The sequence below is a fragment of the Festucalex cinctus genome, chromosome 5 (assembly GCF_051991245.1).
Source record: "Festucalex cinctus isolate MCC-2025b chromosome 5, RoL_Fcin_1.0, whole genome shotgun sequence".
Lineage (NCBI taxonomy): Eukaryota > Metazoa > Chordata > Actinopteri > Syngnathiformes > Syngnathidae > Festucalex > Festucalex cinctus.
In genome coordinates, this window is record NC_135415.1 from 31,554,604 (window position 1) to 31,575,519 (window position 20,916).

The 20,916-nt window shown below is 40.3% G+C and overlaps 1 protein-coding gene across 9 annotated transcripts in view; it reads right to left on the reverse strand.

The window, feature by feature from the left end:
- pbx3b (pre-B-cell leukemia homeobox 3b) overlaps nt 1-4,707 on the reverse strand; it is a 65,909-nt gene extending 61,202 nt beyond the window's left edge. For 4 of the 9 annotated variants that reach the window (XM_077522080.1, XM_077522085.1, XM_077522082.1 and 1 more), the window contains exons 1-2: nt 3,380-4,707; nt 2,898-2,977 (exon numbers count right to left, since the gene is read on the reverse strand). In XM_077522080.1, the coding sequence (XP_077378206.1) occupies nt 2,898-2,977; nt 3,380-3,627 (328 nt within the window). In that variant the 5' untranslated portion in view covers nt 3,628-4,707. The remainder of the gene's footprint in view (nt 1-2,897; nt 2,978-3,379) is intronic. The other 5 variants (XM_077522081.1, XM_077522079.1, XM_077522083.1 and 2 more) reach the window with 4 other exon arrangements.
- Nucleotides 4,708-20,916: the final 16,209 nt, after the last annotated feature.

Genomic DNA, 20,916 nt, shown 5'->3' on the forward strand with positions numbered 1-20,916 from the left:
GGAAAAGGTTCAATCCCTCTCGTGTCATATTGCTCAAGGGCTGCTTTTTATTTCCATCGCTAAACAATACTAAATCAACCATTTTAGAAATGTTATCCGATGAATCGACGGAATAATCAATTGTAAAAATATGGGATAGTGACAGCCCTAATATATGATCAAATAATAGGCGAGCGCGTATTGATCATGACGACAAAGCAATTGAAAGGAGCCGCCTCATTAGGTCGTCCGGGTAACATTGAAATGAAGGTTCCCAAATGATTGGAGAAACGCTTTGCGTCTAACTCGATTGACTGCAGCTAATGCTTTTAGTCTGCCTTGCTCGTGGTTAATTACAGCCTCATCTTGGCCCGGATTTAGTTAACGGCGTCGCCCCTGCTCAGCATCGCGCCGAACGTGCGACGCCCGACAAGCATCTTGAGCTTTGCAAACATATGAACGCTTTTTACAGACCCCGCCCCCTTGTTTTGGGAACCCGAGCGGTCAAAGGTCAGCACGACAACGAGTCAATACGAAGCCGAGAGAGCTGCGGAGAGGACTTGAGCCTCTCGGTGGCGCTCCGTCATTTAGCCTGTGTAATCGCTCGCTATCGATTAAAGCTCACTTCGGAGACGAGCGCTAAAATACCATCTGGAGCTCATCTTTCACCTTTGTGCTTCTCGCCGCCGCCGCCGCCGCCGCCGCTGCGAGACATTCGCCCAAGCATGAAAGCAAGACGGGAGTCGCCGGCAGGTTGAAATAAACCCGCCGCGGGAATAACTGCAAAACTCGTCTCAATTTTCTGTCTACAGCTTGCGGCCAACATGAATTTTCTGTTTCTTCCAACATGATTGAGAAGCAATGATTTCACTTTGATGTTTCGAGTACAGAAGGGAAAAGAAAAGAGCGTGATGAGGAGGGAGGGGGCGAAATTCCTGCTAAAAAGCCGAAATTTCGTGACAGGCAAATGACTTCACGCTGCCACTTAATCTCATTTCTTGCATAATGCTTGATTAGCATATCAAAGTGAATGAATACTTCCAGGCCAGCCATCAGTAATGCAGAAATATGCTGGCAAGCGACAAAACTTGTGAAAAGTCCTGAAAACATTTCACTTTTGCTTGACCACGTCATGAACAACTTTACAGCAAATACTTGGAGCAAACAATTTCCCTTTTGTTTTCAGTATTAGCGCTCATTTCCATAGCAACCGTACAAGCCTGCCCCCCCGCGTGCCATTTGAGGAGACATGAAAAGGGCCGAGGCATCCGTGCACGGGCCAGCGAAAGGTGCACCGTGTGCCGCAATAACAAGGCGGGCGGTCAACAAGGCCGCCGCGCCAGCTGAGCTCCGGCAGAAAGTCCAAAGCGCAATCGGCATCTGTGGCACGCCGGCTGCACGTACGCACACACGTCGATCCGTCTTTCGATTCCTCTTTTTCTTTTGGCCTATTCTTAGAATTATGGCTGCTTTTTGAAAGCAGGAAAATTCCCAATAAGCTCATCACGTGTGTTTTCAACAAACAGGTCAGTGAATATAAAAATAGAAAACCATGCACATAATCCCAAAAAGTCAACAATTCACTAGCAAGCTTGTTACAAAATACACATTCACATCCTCTTTTTTTCTTTTTTTTTTTTCTCCTTCTGTGTCTTAACAGGCGACAAAAAAAAAGCAACAAGAAAAAACAAGCACCTCGGCTCGAATGCGTCTGCCTCCGTGACCGGCACCTGAGTGGGGGGGGCGAGTTCATAAACTTTTATGATCTCCCCCGAGCCAATTTCCTCATAAACCGCACAAAGGTCACAAATCTGGCAAGTTATCGGGGCTGCTAAAATGACTCCAAAGCCATGACATTGTTTTCTTGCAATTACAATTTGTTTGTGCTATTACATATATATTACATATTTATTACAAAGTGTTTTATTTTATTTGACTTTGCGCTTTCTGGAAATTTTCAGTAAGTGTGTTTGTTCAAAAATGTACAATATATGTACTCTACGAAAAATACAGTGCAGTTTAATAAACTTTTGTTTTGCATGCGAATAATTAGTCACAATATGAATATATCACCTGAATCAATTTCCTCATAATTCACACAATCTGGCAAGTTATCGGAGGTGCAAAAATGACTGCGAACACACAACATTGTTTTCTTGCGATTCCAATTTGTTTCCGTATAGTTTTGCTATTACATGCATATTACATATTTATTACAAAGTATTTTGGTTATTTTTACAGTGTGCATTCTGGGATATTTTTTAGCAAGTGTGTGTTGAAAAATGTAATGTGCAAATGGAAAAGATGCTTTACTAATGTTCAGTGTGTCAGCTTTGAACTTTTGTTGTGCAAAATGACACTGTGAATAATAATCAGTGATAATTTCAGTGACAAATGTTTGTTGCATAAATATTAAGCGTCTGACTAAAATGCAGACATGTTCATCAAAAGCTAGTAAAATTTACATTGAATAATGAACATGTAGACTACAGTGAATTTCTCAAATATTTTTTCCAAAACGAATTAAAATGGATTTTTGCATGAAGTTACAAATGTACAATGTTGTCGTGATGTGTATAAGAATCAACATAATAGAGAACATACAGTTAGCTGTGTCGGGCTTTTAAACCTTCAACAGTGTGTGTGATTTTTCTTTACAAGCAGCCGAGGTTTGGATAGATAAAGCAGGTATGAGGATGTTTACAAAAAAATAAAAAATAAAATAACATGTCGGCTATATAGCTCCATGCATATTTTGTTGGCTGATTGATCACAATGGACAAAAGGTCCCGTGTAACCTGCATGGCAGACTGTCATTGGTGAGGGAAAAAAAAAAAAAAAAAAAGAGTCTGATTGCTCTGCAGCACAAAATATTTCACTATTTGCTTCAATAAATTTGGAGAAAAAAAAAAGCTTACCTGTCTTTTCTTTGATTTCACAGAGAACGCTGAAGAGTGCTGGTTTCATTCTGTGACAGTTCAGTCCATGTTTCCTGTTTCAGTATAAGACAAGAGAAAATATTGATATAAGTTCACTGATAAGTTATATGCCTACACTATTAATCGTCATTCATTAAAAAAAAAATGACCAAAACAAAACGTGTCAATAAACTCGATAGGCAATTTGTTCTTGTTCTTCTGCGATATTTCCAGTTGTTGAACGAGTGTTTGTGTGCGCATCAACTTTTTGAACATGTTTGCGTTGCCAGACAATCATTTTCATTTCAATTCAATTGAAAAGTGTTTTCTCCACAGTGACGAGCCTCTCACGTGCTTAAGCTTTATGAGGCGCTAAATGCACCTGATCATTGTCACTTGTGCCATAATAATGTCTGTTGTCGGGGGGGGGGGGGGCGCGAAAAGTATACAAGTAGTTGCAAAAGCATGAAAAAACAACCAACTTTGCTTGCGCCTCGTCCAGACTTTGATCGGTGATGGTCATGATTTGATGAAGGATGTCGCCGATGTCTTGCTTGCGTCCGTCCCCGTCCGTGCCGTCGTGTCCGTGAGGAGGAGGGAGAGTCAAGCCCCCTTGCAGCGAGTGGCCGGCCAGACTGACGCCGCCGATCGACTGCATGATCCGGGCTTGGTCGTCCATCGGAGCCGCTAAAGAGTCCGCGCACTGAGCCACGCAAATTGAAAAACTCATATACGAAATGGGCTACAACATGTGCCGGAGACGACGAGGGTGCGAGGCGGCCTGGCCCCAAAACAAAAACAAACAAAAAAAAAAGAAAAATTGTGTCCAAGTTGCTTGTTTACGCGCGGTGGCAAAACGGCAGGCGGCGTTTGCAGAATGCTGCCGAAAAATGTCTTTCTTTTCACTGTCAAAATTGTCCAAGGTTGTCCATCTTATCCACCGCGAATCGATCTTTGATTTGACGGCGATTTTGGACACAATTGGTGAGCTCTCATTTATTGCTGGGATTTCCGCGGCATCTCCTCACAAAAAAGATCCTCATCGGGAGGCAAAAATATCCAAGGCTGCAAAGTGTAAAATTCAAAACCTTGAAATGAAGGAAGTCCACGTATTTAAAAAAATAAAATATGGTGGCGTCCCAATTGTTTTAATTGAAAAGCAAAAATACAAAAAAGTTGATTGCAAATGAATAATGAAGCAGCGCCGTGTTCTAAAGCGATGCGCCAAAAATCAAATCCCAAAAAAAAGACCTTCCTTGCTCAAATTTATGAGGTGCAGCCTGTGTGCCTGTGTGTGTTTTCTGATGTTTGATAGTGAGCGATTGACAGTGTGCCGATGCCACTCACTCAGTGCAGACGTGTCAGAGCAGGCGACACGAGGGGGGAGAGGAGAAGGAAAAAAAAGAGAAAAAAGACAAATAAAATACACCGACAAAATGGCAAATGAAATGCACGCCCCGCCCAGCAGAGGAGGAGTCTTCCGCTCCTGTCACTTCTCAGCCGAGCAGCGAAAAAGCCCAAAATGTGACGAGCCGATTATCGCGATGAAAACACAATCTTCGCGTCCCGGCGCAAAACTCCCGCGCGCGCTCATCAAGATTTGCTCCTGCAAGCGAGCCGGGCAAATACATCAGGAGACTTTGATGCAGTTTGATGTCCTGCTCGGGCTTTGGCTCGCTCACGGCAGACATGTTTTTATATGATTGCAAAATGAAGCCGCTTCCACCAATCCACGTCGAGAAGGAGCAAGAGTGACGACGCGCGCGTCCTATTGCTCGGCAAATGCATGATGGCCAAAGCCCACCCACTCGATCCCTCCATCTTCACACTGGCCCTGCACAAGAAGAGAAAAAGAAAAAAAAGGGAGAGAAAAGAATGGCAACTTGTGATTGGTCGTTGCTAAGAGCGACATCCATTGCACAAAGCAGGCGGCGCTGCTGTGAGCTCCTCCGCAGTTGCTATGGCAGCAGACACGTTGTTGGGCTGCAGGATGCAAGGCGGCAACTATACTGTACTCTGCGTTCATTGAGGAGGCTTTTTGCAGAGAAACATTCAAGACTACAAGTTGAGCACACATAGGAGAGCTTCCGTCACCGTAACAAATGTTTCTTGCGTGGCATTTCTAAGGAAATAAAACCAAACAAACAAAATGTCAATAAACTTAACATGTTGCATTCAAGTCACTGATGGCAAAGTAACGTGCCAAAGAAACTTTGGAATTTGGTGCCCTGAAATGATGTTGCAGTCTGCCTTTTGTCTGAAGTCCGATCCGGATCCGCCGACCCTCAACGGGACGATGATTTGATTCATATCGACAATCCACTGCACAATCAAATGAGACTCGATACAAGAGCAAAGCCAGAACACTCCGACAAATATGTTCATTTCTTTACTTTACTTGACCCAAATTCAATCAATGCACACATAAAATGCAGTGGAGAAAGTGGAATTCAAATTCATTTTTAATCATGAGAATCACACAAAGACAAAAACATTTTGCATAAGACTGCAAAACGTACGTAGAAAATGACGAGTGTGCCATATAAGTTCCACAATTCATTGCAATTGCTGCTACGATGATCAACTCAAGCTGAGTGGCCAACATTTGCAACTCGAGCGAATGTTGATTTCTTCTCAGGGTTCATTTTTCTGTTTGGTAAGGAAATTTGAAATCTCAAAGAAAAAAGAAAACTGTCTGGCCGAGGCAAATGTTTGGCCAACATTTTTTCCAATCTGACGTTTGCATGCGTTAGCAACCGTCACCAACACATGCAAACGTCAGTCGCATACGATCTTAACAATTGGCCCCTGACGGCTGAAGCCAGACGGCAACCGTCTTACGCTGACACTCTTTTTGCCAGCTTGTGTTCATTTTTTGCTAAAAAATCAGATATTTACTTACCCTACAAAAATATAAGTTTGAAGGATCCTATCGCACCAATTTTCCATCTTTTGACGAGAGTGCGAATTTGCGAGAATGTTGACATTTTTATTTACAATGAATATCAGACCAAGTTAGTAAAGATTCAGCAACAACATATCATCACTGCAACAAAACAAAACGAAAAGAAAAGCTGACTTTCTTGAGGTACCAAGCACGGCATCAAGTGTTGTTGTAACTGACATCGCCATCATAACTGTCAACATAAGCACCAGCACAAAGTCGTGTCCGCTTGCTCATTTAATATCCATCCATTGACTTTCTTCTGCTTATCCGGGGTCAGGTCGAGGGGCCACCAGCTTTAGCAAAGAAGCCCAGACTTCCCCCTCCCCAGCCACTTCGTTCAGCTCGTTTGCAAGGCCTCCTCCATGCGGGACGTACCCGGAACACCTCACCAGGACGCATCCCAATCAGATGCCCAAGCCGACTCCTTCTTGCGCGCGAAAGACAGATTCGGAATTGTGTAACTTCAATCATTGAAATATAGAGATGAAATTCCGCTGCCTGGGAAACAAGACAAAAGACAAAAGAAAAGTCTTCAGCAGTTAGCATGGTTCATTTGTTTGCCCTTGAAGTGCGAGAGCAAAGCGCTCGTGAGTTGAGTGAACGGGAGTCCCAAGACTGCTTGCTGCATTTATCATTGAAATGCTGAGCTGTCGAGTCACACCACATACCTGTCACGGAGGGCTCAAAGGTACAAGCCAGCTCCTCTCTTCTGTTGCAGTGCATGATTCTTCATTGGATTGCATCGCCGGCCTGCTCACGATTGTTTTCAGCCCCGTGTCAACATAATTCATTTCTGGATGTGACAGCTCCAGACTGCAGGAGTCTGGCACCGGTAGTTCAAATGCTGGCGTCGGCCTGGGACGCCTTTCACTGCGCATCGCTTCTTTTAAATCCACATGAGGTCGTTGACATGCAGCAGGTCATATTTACCTTGAAGGTAATTTGACGCGCTGTATCCGCAGCGACTGTTCATGAAACGGAAGTGGATGAGCCGGCATGCAGGAATGTGGAGACGACACTTTGTCAACATGCTCTCATTCTCATCGTGACGTCTGAAAAGACCCACAGGTGCCGTACAAAGTGACTGTGTTGTCATATTTCATTTAGGCGTCCTTCAGCAAAGCTGTAATTGCCTAATTAGCTTGTTAATGAGAAGATTAGCATTTAGTGATGGAGTGGCTTGCTCTGTTGTGATGAGAGTAATGCAGATTAAGTGAGAAGTTAAGGCTGCATCATTTCACACACTTTTACTGTCCACAAAGGGCTCGCAAATTAAGATTTGCTTTTGTATTTGAAGACGAAGCTCAGCAATGATGATGCGTGCAACGTATGTGCGTGTGAATACATCACATCCCAATTCACAGAGGTTGGAGGTTCAAATCCAGTGGCCAGCCCCGTGTCGGGAGTTTGCATGTTCTCCCTGCGCTTAGGTCAGTTTTCTGCAGATACTCAATACCGTGTTTCTTACATTCATCGATTAACAACACTCAAAACTGTCGTCTGGAATGAGAAGATGAATTGTTTTATATGGTTTTGCAGGGTGCACCTGATCTCTAGCCAGAAGTCAGCAATCCTCACTGTCCATCTTGAAAGCAAATTCAGTCTTTCCACTGCAATTTTCAATTGGAAAAACTTACAACGTAACATTAAGGAGACTTTTTTTCTTTTCTTTTCTTTTTCTTAGCAGGTGTCAAGACAGATGTGAGTGATCACGAGTAACCAGTAAACTGGAATTGGGGGCTAAAAAAGGCTTCACTGCTCACCGCCATCAATCACGATCAATCACACTGCACTTGTTACCCAACAGACGAAGAAATGTAACTAGAAATCACATCTGTATTCATTTATTTATTTGTTATTTTATTGTATTTTTTTTTCTGTATTTTCTGTGTGTTTCTTGTCAGGTGGCATAATGCAGCCGTCCTTGGGAATGATCTGAAAGCTCTGATTCAGCCTGTACAACTAAACTGCAGAGGAGGCTGACAATTTCTGTTCAGTTTGTTAGGAAGAAAAGAACAACTGCTCAACATGATATACTTTAACTACATTCTAAACTTCATAAAACATCTTTAAACTGTTGTAATGTTGCAATGATATGATTAGAAAAGTGGACAAAATAAATAACCTGGACTACACTGCTTTGTAATTAATTCAATGAAATAATTGGATTCTTATTCGATTGCAATTTGTACATTAAACACATGCAATCAATTTCTTCTCCCTCTGTTTTGTTTTTGGGTTCTCTAACATGCTGCAGATGTGTGTAATGACGAGTAAGATGCAAGAAAAAAAAACAATACCGCTGCCTGATTAAAAAAAAAAAAAAAAACATCAAATACATGCATTAGTGTTGTGCATATATGAATGTAGATGAAACAATTAAGACTTAAACGTATTCATCTGTTTGCTCCCAAAGGACTTTCCGACCAACTAATGAAGAAAGAAACCTGCGAAGAGGTCACGGCGTTCGCTGTCTAAATCACTGCGGCCAAGCTGCCCCGCTTTCCGCTCCAGTATTGACATTATGCCAGCTATGACACCATAACTCAGCCCGCTGCGATGGTCATTTGATAAACGCTATCATAAATTGTTGACAAAACAATTTGTGATGTATTATGTTTCCGATGGCTTGTACTGCTTATCAAATCAAGTATTCTGCCAGGGCTTTCCATTCATCAGCATAAGGCCAGCGCGCTGCGAGGATGGTGACGACTTTGTTGCTTTCCAACGCAGTGCGGCTGCAGGCGGGAGACACGAGCACGCGCGGCAGAAGTTTACCCGACATGAAAGTCAGTCAACAAACGCGTATTTCTCGGATCTTATGCATGTCCATAGGACAATTTAATGCCCGGATAAAATCTTTCTCACAGTAACTCCACATTGGTCAACATGTGGCAGTAACAACACAGAAGTAAGCGATAATATGGATATGAATTCGCATTGTTTGTAATTGACCTGGTTTAAATGAGAGTAACGTACTCCACAAACCAGCATCAGAATTTATTCGACTTATTTATTGACACCGTCATTGTACCATATTTAGACCACATCATTTTTCATGCTTTTGCAGGAGTTTGGAATTACAACGGGTGTTTTTGAAACGTATTTGTGTTCTTTGGTGTGATGGTTCTGTATATCCGTCAAAACTGGGTTCATTTTGATAACGTCAAGCATCCAATTTGTGTCTTTGCATTGCACTCGGATTGGCTGATATGTGTCAGATTTGTATCCACAAATCAAATCTGCTGGATCAGGATTGGATGAAATTTTGCATTTTTTTTTTTTTTTCATGAAAAGTTGGTGAGAGGCTCTAACGTCTGTAATTTACCCAATTACATGTTATATTAAATGTTAATCAGCATTTTTTTTCAATAATTTTTGGGGTTCATTTTTTCCTATGCATTTTTAATTTTTATTTTGCAATTCATGGGCAGGGCACGTCCTGCCCCCCACAAATATCGGTGGTTGACTGCAAAGTAAATATGAGCGGGGTTTTTAAATAGATATGTTACTTCATTGTCTGATTGAATCGGTGATCGGTTATCGTCTTTTTTTTTTTTCAAACTCATTGACAACTGATTGATGATCAGCTGAAAAATCCTGATCCTGGAAAGCCTTGTTTCCATCCACTTGTTTTTTTTAAGTTGTAAGAATTGCAAAGATAAATCAGGATGGAAGCATTAAAAATTTGAAAAAAAAGGCGTACATTTGGAAAAATGCTTGGAGGGGATGAATTTTTCAGAGTATCAGTAAAGGGAAAACGCAAATGTTGGCTATGGAAAGAGATTTCGCAAATAAGCGATGACAGGAAGTACCACATCAGCCGTTTTGACTGGATATTCTGTCACACGTGTATATATTGTAGTCACAAAATTGCAGGGGAGGATCAAGTAAGGTAAATGGAAACAAACACCTTTACTTCAACTATGCACTATAAATCATCCCAAATGTTTCAGCAAACGTTTTTTAGTTTTTGAGTATGTAAGTAGCGAGCTAAGTAGATAAATGACTATGTATATTAGAATGTATATATATATTTTTTTTTCTGTCCTTTTTTTGTTTTCGAGCAGCAGTGCAGCGACACATCGTGACATCACATTGCAAGCAGCAGCAGTTGAGATTTTTTTAACCATGTTCATGATTTTTTTTTTTTTTTTTAGTGCTGATCAATCCCTTTGGCATGGACTTGCGTCAGATCAACGACATTAAATGTAAGACTCAAAGAATTCCTGAATGTTGCAGTGGTGACAAGTGTTGGTGCGAATGCGACTTCCTGTCTTCTTCTCCTTCAGGTCCTGAGCAGAAAAGAAGGCTGAAAAGAAAAAGAAAGATCACGTGTGTCTCAACAGTCACACTTGTACATGTAGTCATGTCGGCATTTGAATAAATGCAAAAAGAAATGTCTTTATTTTTAGCTTCAATGAAGTCACCACTTAATTGTCAGCTTCCTTCAAACCCCTTCAGGTGAATATGAAGCATACAGTCCGATATTTATGAAGCGTGCCGGCTGCAGCCAATTTTCAGCGCAGATATTTGATCTTAAAAGTGGTTGCTCAATGGCGGCTCCGCGCTCTTGATCAAGAAACAATCGTTGCATCTTTTCATCATGACACGCCTTGCCGGGAGTCGCCTGTCCATCCGTTCTGTGACAGTGGGCGACCTCTGGCTTCAAAGATACATTGAAGTTGTGCAAATAAACTGTCAAGAATGGAGTCCAACGAATGCTCCTGCGTCGCTCCACGCCGTCTTCAGTCCCATTCGGGCCTTTGCTATATATTTGGATAGCCTTCAAAGCATTTGAACCGCATTCGCATTCGCTGGCTCCCATTTTGCAGCATTTTGCCGAGACAAAAGGATGAGATGACCTGCTGGTTTGTGACATTTCGTGGCCACCGTTTCCCTGACGAGGCTGCGGAATTTATCAAATGGCTCATTTACTCGCACATGAGTCTTACTTAAGACTCCCGTTAAAGCCACATGACCTTAAGAGACAGTCAAACGTATCACTGATAAATGCTAATGTGCTTCACATTCATTCTGGGGATGGAGACGACATACTTCACAGCTGGAAAAATTAAAATGAAGCATTGTGGCGATTTGTTATTTTCTCTGTCCGGAACGTGATTTTGCTCTTTAGCAATTAGCGATGAATTTCATTTGTTAAATGATCGGAGGGTTTTTTGTGTGATGATTTGTGAATAGTGGAAATTGCTGATGTGACAGGTTTCAGTATTCAATCAAGAGGATGTAAAAAAAAAACAGTAATTGTAACAGATGTATACGGAAGTGAAAAAAATTCCTCTGTTAGACAATTGTTCGTTTCAAATGATTGATCTCAATTGTAAATTTGACTTGTGCGGTACATATTTCTCTAGCATGTGTAAGCTCTTGTAAGTAAGCTCTCAAGGTTCATGCCCCTGGAGAGCCTTTACCTCTGGCCCACTGCGCAGATCACAGCAATTATGCTTTCCACATGTGAATTTGAAGTGTTTGAAACAAAAGGTCAGCTTTCATCATCTGACCCCGTGACCTCAAGTGGAATAAGAGCTCAAAAGTGCTTCATTACAGCAGATTAGAGTTCAAGAGTTCAAGGTAAGTTTGGAACTTGCAAAACATTCATTTATATGACCTGAAATGGTCATGTCACATAAAAATGTGTCATTTTACTACACTTAAAGTGTCGCAGGAATGGTACTGCTTGTTTTTTTTCTTGATTCATCATCATTATTTGTGCTAGAGGATTTAGTACAGTCCATATTTTCTGCTTATGTACAGGTAGTAATGGTGCTTTAGCGCAAGATATTTTTGGACTTACCATACCTGGGGGGGGGGGAAACAAAAAAAACACACATTTTTATTGAGATATTACAAGTCACACATAATGTTTATTAATAATTTATAGTTAGAAACATAGTTATGTAAAAATTATTGTCTGCAAAATTATGATTTATTGGAGATTCTTCATGGCAAAACAGAGTCAACTATTCTGTATTTTTGAGTGGTTGGTAAAACAAAATCAATGACTTATTACATGCTACTTTGGAAAATAAGCAATATTACAGTTTTCTGAAAGATGAAATATTAAATAGCTCTGGCTTGAAAATGAAGGTATGGTTACTGAGTGCAAAAGAGTGATAGCATTAAAGATTGATGACAAAAGATTGCCATGTAACCATGTTAACCATGTGGCCATTATTATTCCGCACTACATGAAAAGAATCGGGAATGTGCTTTGGTGACTGCGATGTATGACAAGAGATAACACAAAAAGTCTTGTGGATCAGGAACCATTTTTTTTTTTTTTTTGCCTCTCATTCTACAGCAACATATCTTTCATTAAGGTTTAGGCATTAGATTAGAGCAGAACCAGTATCCAATAGTAATTAACTTGAGTATATCGCGAGGCCATTTTTCACATGAAAGTAACCTTTTAATAGCTGAGCCTTTAACTCCACTGCAGGTAATGACTTTAAAGAGTGCTTATTAAAAGGGAAATGGTAATGAGCTTTAATAAAGCAGAACAACTTTGAAATAAAGAGCGCTTTTCAATGGAAAAGGACGGCGGGATCGGGCCGTGATTCCATTAACGAGACTAATGATTCTTTATCAGCCCTCTTATGTGTACATGGAGCCAACATTAACAGTGATTGAGGACGGGTCTCAATGAAAAGATGGGCCTTTTCATTGCCCTTTCAAAGATCAGATAAGAGGAAAAAGAACTTTGGCCATTTAAATCATTGAGAATTGATAACACGAGTCATATGACCTCAGACTCGGAAAAGCCGAGCGGGAATGTGAACTGTAACAATGCGCTACATCTGCAATTATGGAACAAATCCGTCTCATTGTGTCAGAAAATGGAAAGAGAAGTGGTCGCTTCCAGATTAGAAGTGTCCAGATTTGACTTAGAAAGGGTGCTTTTCAATTGTCGCTGGTTTGGATGTGGAAGTTCTTCGGACATGTATAATGTCAGACGTAGACGCATATTTCTGGCCTGCTGGCAATAGACGACGGCTAAATTCTTAGTGAGTGTTGTGCCGCTTTGAAATGTGGATAGAATAAATCACATACAGAAAAAAACTGAAAATGGAATTTGCCACATATAGACCTTCTGTATGTTTTGTAATATGTGCATTTCGCGCAGCTTTATATTAGGGTGCAATGTGGTGCAATTCAAACTTCCAAAACATTTAAATGGTTCAAATCTCAGACAATGGCCTTGCCTGCTATTGGAATTGACTTTCCACTGATATTTCAACAGTTGCTGAAAATTTCAGGTTCATATCTCTTTCCTAAGGTACTGGTTGCTATGGACATTTGAAAGATGCAAGTAGCAAAACTTTAAAGCCCTTTTTCTCAAAACTATGAATTTCAACTTTCGAACATTAAAACTGCTGTAACTTTGCCATTTTTTGCAGCTATATCCATGTGTTATATATCATTTGAAAGGGAATTGAGTACAGAATTTGAATATATCAATGTATCATTTTTTTGGGGCACATATGGTGTTCAACTATTTTGACTATTGTGCATACAACAAAATGATGCTGACATGTTTTGGAGAGAACCATTAGACTGAGAATCACTGATCAGTTTAATTCAACAAGAGCTATTCGCGTAGAAATGAGCCAAAGCAGTGAGATAAACTAAGTGGAGTAGCTATGATAAATACAGCACCATCTACTGGATATGATGTCCAATCACCATCATGCAGGCATCGATGAAAGACAAGAAAAACAAAAAGGGGGAATGAAGACGAATGAATACAATGAATTGAATGTGTGGCAAGCAGCTGCAGAAGGACTCCAGCTGACAGCGGCACCCGAGTGTGCAGCGCCTGCCGGCCGGCTGCCCGGGGCGGCGCCGACTGCCTCGGCCCCCTCGCGCCAGCCTTCACAAACATACCATGGCCCCTGGGCCCCCGCTGGAGCTCCGTCTCATTCCAACTCATTAAAGGGATGATTTGTGAAATGCTATCCTATTATTAATTAGTTTGACACACACACTCCAAAACTGTCATCCAAAAATCATATTTTTGTGTGTGAATCCAACAACAAAATACACATTTCAAATTGTGCACACATCATAGCTGTTTCCATGTCAATCACACACAATCCGAATGATCCCAAGTGTGTGTTCAGCGACAACACTTGCACGGCGTTCGTACGACACGGAAGCCAAACTCGCAACATGGCCAAATGAACGACTGCGCAAATCCTAAACAATTGCTCTCCTTCTTCGATGTTCTTCTCATCGCAATGTCTTTTAATTACTGGTGAAAAATGAGTTCATTTGGAAGATAAATAGTGCGTGTCTGTTTTGGCTTGGCAGGACTAAAGATGGGTATTTTTCACTGCATTAGCATTTAAAGGAAACACAAACATTTACATTTCTTACACAGCTACTTAAACAACATTGCAGCAAGCTTATGAATCCTTCGTAAGTGCAAATTATACGTGTTGTAGAATATGGCAGAATATTTCCATGTATTTATGCTGTTGTGAGCAAGTGTAAATATGTCAGGGAGTGTCAGTGTAGTTACAGGAAGGGCAATATTTTTCGGAAATCAAAGTTTCATACTGACTCGATGAAATATTTACCGTACATTTTTAAATGTAACGTGTTTTCATCATCTTTCATGTGATCCACTTAGAAGAGGATTGCACTTAGCAATTTTCTACATTTTGCCCTCTCCAAACATATTTCAAATAACATATAGTTATTTTATTTCTCATATTCCCCATATACATATATATATTATAATTCTATATATTTTCTGCCATATGTTGTGCTTCCCACCCCCAATATCTGCATTCATTTTGAATGAGTCATTCAATAATCCACTCCCATTCAAAATACAAACTCTTGAGCTCATTCAATTCAACTTGGGATCATTTTTCAGCACCAATTCCCACACAGCAAAAATTCCACATTTTCCCAATACATTTTTAACCAACAACATTTCTAGAAGTTGGCGTATGGTTGAGGCGGAGTTTCGTATCGTTGCTATGAGAAATCCAGTATTGCTTCTATTAAAAACATTACCCTCACTCAATTCATCATTCCACTCAATCAAATATATCTTTCAGCCATGCCAAAGCTTTCCACATAATTCCACATTTTTAACCCAAAAAATTCCCCATTCATTTCCAATGATGCATTCAACCATTCGGTCCATTTCTACATCCAAAATTGTCAGCCGATTCAGTTCAGCTTGGGAACAATTTTCAACATTCCTATAATTTCCACAAACAAAAAAATGTACATTTTTTTGTTTCACTCACAGATAGCAGTTTTTCACCAATATTCTTCACCCACCGAATTTCATGTAATTAAATATCATGCATGCATATTCACAACTACTATTCAAGATAATTCTATTTTCATTCCAAATCATTCAATACCATTTGACACATATAATTTCATACCTTTCCACAACATTCCACCTCATTCATTTTGATTCCACGTTTCTACTTTATATAACTTATTCATTCCGCATCTCTAGAAATGGCTTCATCAAGTTTAATATTTTATCTTGCACATGGACATGATGAAATCACATGTTAAAATGTTTTCATCTCATTATTAAATACTATATATTATTCAGACGTTGTGGTTAGTGTGATCTCAGGTGTAATTTTGTTGGAGTCTGTCCAGATTAATTTTGTCAGCCGCGTGATGAATGCAATCGTCGGGGAAGCTCCGATGCATCAGTGTCATTCCGGATGGGATTTTTCATGGGAGTTGAGAGTTTCCAAGATTAAGTGCAGTATTAGTCAATGTTTTGGGGATAAGACTTCACACTCATTTAGTGAAGAGCAACAACCTGCAGAGGAAGCTCCATTAGCAATGACAATGAACTACAGCTCCAGTGGGAAAATCTGATTAACACTACATGCGGAAATTCTCAAGTCATTTCACTGCTTGGGTAATAATTCTACATTTGCAGGAATAGCGGCTCCTAGAGTGCTTTTGTCGCTGCCAAAATATCTCTTTAGTGGAGTATTGCCATATTTCATGAATCCCCAGGAGGTGACGTGCTAGTTAGTTTTGACACCGGATTTATAGATGTCAAGGGAAGTAAACACAAGAGGCGTATTTATTTGGGGATTTAGAAATATGGTCGAGCATTTGCCAAACAACCTTATCCACCAAATTGCAAAGGAAAGCAGAGAATCGGCTCCTAATGCGGGGAGCTGCACGGGGTTGAAAGTTTAGACGCAACTCACACACAATGACCTTTTGCTTTGGAATATCTCTTCATTTTTGAAGCAAACTCGCTCCATTGAGATCAGATGTTGTGAATATACAACACTGACACGCTGCTGTCAGCATTGATTTCCATTTCTCCCAGAAATATGCTGTTGAAATCCTCTCCAGGCAGATGAGTATCTTTCCACACGATCTGATTGCCTTTCTGCAAAGCGGCCCGGTCCGCATTGGAGTCCATCTCAACGCACTCCGCACCACATTGTATTTTTCGACTTCTGCGGCGCTCACAGAGCCGTCATCTAAATAAGAATATTTCTTCCACGCTTGGCAGTTTTCACAATCATTGTTGTGTAGCGGACTGGAGGTGTTAGATCTAAGTGGGCTGAGTGGGGATGCATCGTTTTTTTTTAGAAAGGAGCTTGTGACCTCACCAAGTAGATGTCAAAATGGTTTGTTATTAAAAGCGGGATATTTATGTCGTGTGCTCTTGGCATGTGTATTTGATGTCAAATAATACAGTAATGCGTGTCAGATGTTTTCAGATGTATTTTGTCTGTCTATGTAAATGTACAGTGAAAGTGATCAACTAACATTTGATGACAACTTGAGATAACTCATTGACTATTGACATTGACTACAACCATTGACATGCAGTCAATAACCCTTTCAAATAGGAGACATAAACCAAACATCCAAAGATGCTCTTTTTGGGGGGGGGGTTCAAGGCCCCTGGTTGATCACTTTTTAACGCAAATATTTGTACATATAAACACCATCGGAATACTGCACCTTGATAGAACGAAGCATTGGTTTCTTTTCTGTATTGAATTTTTGTGTTTGAGTTTGATTTTTGTTTCCTTGCGGTGTTTTCATGTTATTTTCTATCTCTGTCAAAAATGCCACAGTATGTATACATGCACACATACAGTATATGCGTGTACACATGTCCGTGCTTCTGCCATTTAACCCACGAGAAATACACCAGCATGACGACGACGCATGTTTTCTTTTTTCGCAGCGAGCAAGAAAGCGACTACCTCATTAACGTGGCGAATATCATGAATATAATGTGTTTTGATTGATCATCGAAAGTTAAATTAATTTGCGTAATGAGGCGCATTGCTGTTTCTATTGGGATATTCCAATTGATCACAATGACCGCATATGCAGGAGTAAGTTTGCCCGCTTCCACATGTAAACGGTTTGTCATGTTGAATGATTCCAACATTGGAATTTTGACTTTAATTCAAATATGGACTCCATGTAAACATAGTCATTGTTCTTATTGTGTTTTACCTAATGATAAATCCCATGATTGTCGCTAAGCTAACACAATTCATTTTCATTTTTTATTTTTTTTTTAGCACAAGTGTATTGGCCATAGGGAATTTTGCGATTTTCCTGACAGGTCGGTCCATTTTCGGGCCTGTCACCTGTTTTGTTCCTTGTCTGTCCCTTTTTTTTTTTGTTCTAGTTAGTACATACAGTTTGTGCAGTATCTCTTGTTTACTTATTTAGTTGATGTTTTCATGCTGTAAAGTTAAGACACAACTGATCACCAGTATGCCAAAGTCAATGAAGCGTACAGCCAATAAGGTTTCATTAAATATTGATATATTCCTTTGTAAATTCTTCTGTATTGAAAGACAAAAGAAGAACTTTTTGTTGACTGTTTGTCTTATAAGTGGACTTTCAATGTGTTCCATAAAATGGAGGGCTTACACACTGTATTCCGTACAGTATATCTGTGATGTTATTATGCGTGATCATTTTATTGTGCAAGAAGAGAGATGAGCGTGTGATGTCGTGGTGGGGGAAATGCAGGCTTTGATGGCTGCAGCTTCACACAGTGCACTAATACATTCCGAGCTGCGGGGGTCTGGAATTGTCTGCGCTCGCTATCATTAAGCCGTGCATTAGAAAGGGGGATGGAATAAAACATGAGTATACAAATGCAGCCTGGAGCTGATGTTCTACTGATTATTACAATGCAGATAAAGCATTCCTCACAACTTGCCTGTGTGTACTGAAGCCTCCAAAAACATCTGGAGCTTTTAATTGAAAAATGGCCTGGTGCTGATTTCTACTAAGTGAAGTCAACAATTAAGACAAAACCAAAAAAACAACAACGTAATTGATAGAAATTGCATTGCTTCATTATTTGGTGTTGTAGTCACGAAAATGGATGTATCCATTATTTACAGGTCACGGAGCAGAAGCCAAGCGTTCGTTGCTGTTCTTGTTGCGACGTCATCTCAAAGCAGCTCAGCGGATCCGCGACGTTCCCTTGCATGAAATCAATCATAACACGAATATTATGTTCAAACTAATTACTTCTTATGCTGCTTGTGGTATGGCAGGGTACCCAAGTATGCATGGGTTATTGCTTCCCTACTCATGTACCGTTGAATTATAATCAATGTTAAATGTGAAATTGTGAATTCAAGATGCAGCAAATGAAAATTTACTCAGCTGCCATTTGGCAGCATTGAACTTGTGAGTATGAACAGTACATTCAGACACAATATAGTATTGTAACATTAATATATCATAAGTAAAGCTGTCAAACGATTATTGTTTTTTAAAAATCAGATTCATCCCATCTTAGAATTTTGAGTAATCATGATTAATCACTCCATTAAAAAGGCAACTTTTTTTTGCCCGCCAAATTTGAAGAACACCTGTTATGAGATTCACCAGCCAACATTAGCAACATTAGCATCCGTATCCAAAATACAGCAGCTCTGTTCGGATCGACACTTTCCTTGAACAATTTGTTTATTATTGTGATCGTATTTTGCCGAGGCGAGCATTCTGTCAATATTGACGGAAGGTCTGTCAATCAGATGTCAGTGACGGCCTGCTGTTTTGTTGACAACTGAAGAAGAACGGGAAACTTTGAAAAATTGAAGGACTTATCATTGCTAGAGTGAGTTTTCGCCCGTCAATGAAATCGTCAATCTGTCAATGAGGGAAATATTGACGGATACGAATTTTGCTGAGGAACGACGAATGACGAGTTGCCGATTACAATGTGGTTCAATTAGAAATATTGACGGATTTCCGATGATGGACGAGTGAGTCTCCTGACTGTTGACCAAAGACGGACGCTCAATATTCATTGACGCGAGCATCTCTGGTCATTTGTATTGGTGCCGAACTACACTCCAATACAGTTCTTGTAATACATTTCATGACATTCCATTTTATGCAATTTGTGTACCTTCATACGCAGATAGTAATATTTGATCTTTAGCAACAATCCCAGAATTTGCAATACCAGTTTTCACGTTTGTTTGATAACGTGTAAAAGCCGCACACTCGCCAATAGTTTAAAGAAGCAATGGTGATATGTTGTCATATCTTAATGAACGGATATGTTGACTGTAACGAGCGAGTGTTTCTGATGCTCACAGAAGATTCCTGTCTGAAGAGCGGAGATGAGTGGGTGGGTCTGGGGCAGAGGCCGTTCATCTGCCAATATGGCAGCGACCTGAATGATGGGCATGTGGCGACGTCACTAATGATCAGACCATAATGACTCGCTGACAGGGGAGGAGAGCAATAGATTGTCACTGGGGGTTGAGTTAAAGAGGGGCCCTAATGATCTGCCAGCAAACACTGGCAAAGCACCTCCTTTATCACTCCATCTTCTTCCTCCATTCCTCATCAGGTTCCTCTCCATTGGAGGGAACCACTGTGTCGTGTCTCAATGCCATCTCACAAGGCATGTAAACATCTGTCACCTCTGTATCTATATTTCATGCTATTACCTCTTAGGCCTTGAGCTGCGTGCTGTAAGCCTCGGGGTACTTGATTTCCGCCAGCAGGAGCTTTCAGCGCGGGAAGGATCAAGTCATAATTACGGTGGCGCTTTCTGTGTTTTAGCAGCGGCTGTCCTATGTAAGCGAGTCGCGACGTCCCGAGCGGCTGCGCTTCTGCGGTACTCAGCGAAATGAAGAATACCTTATGACCTCAATTTTGATCAGATGCTCCGTTACTTCCGTTGCAGCTCTTATTCTTAACCTGGCATGGGAATCAATTTGACAGGTACAAATTGAAGTCATTGAGTCCATGAAGCATTAAAGCACGCTTTTTACCAAGAGGATAAAGGAAATAGAGAGAAAAACAAAAGTTGACTTTCCAGCGCACAGTACGGACATGTTAGAATGCAATAATCCTTTTGGCTAATAGAAATCGTCATAACTGCTCTATGGATTGACGCATTCAATATATCGTCGCTGCTATGTGGAAAAACGCTTATGTCCATTTTTTACATTGTTATGTTTTTGGGATGAAACTGAATGCAGACATCCCCAAAACGTAGAAATTTTAAAAAGTTATTTAAAAAAAAAATGGACGTGTTTTTCCACATAGCAGCGATGATATGGATAAATTTAATGTGATATCTATTTACGATATATCTATTTTTGTTTGATTTTATTTTTTTGGTCCATTCATCCAGAACAACATTGGTGTGGTCAAATAGCCCGTTTGACAATGACTGCTCTAGTTGATCCCAAAGATGTTTGCATATTAGATGAGACTGAGGTTAAGGACTCTCATCCCAGAAACTCATCCTAGTTTGCCTTCATTAAATGTTGCTTTTTGCATTGAGTCAAAGACTTGTTTTCCCTAAATTGTTCCTACAAAATTGCAATAAACAAACCATTCAAAATCTCATGGTGACATGAATAATTGCAATTAAGCGTGCAACATTATGGCTCAATATTTGCGTCACCATAAAATTGGTGCCATACATGATTTTCAATTGATACAAACATTCCGGTAGAATTTGTACTTTGCTTTGTCTTTACAATCATTACATCCCTTTGAAGGTAAAATTAAAAGCAGAATAGG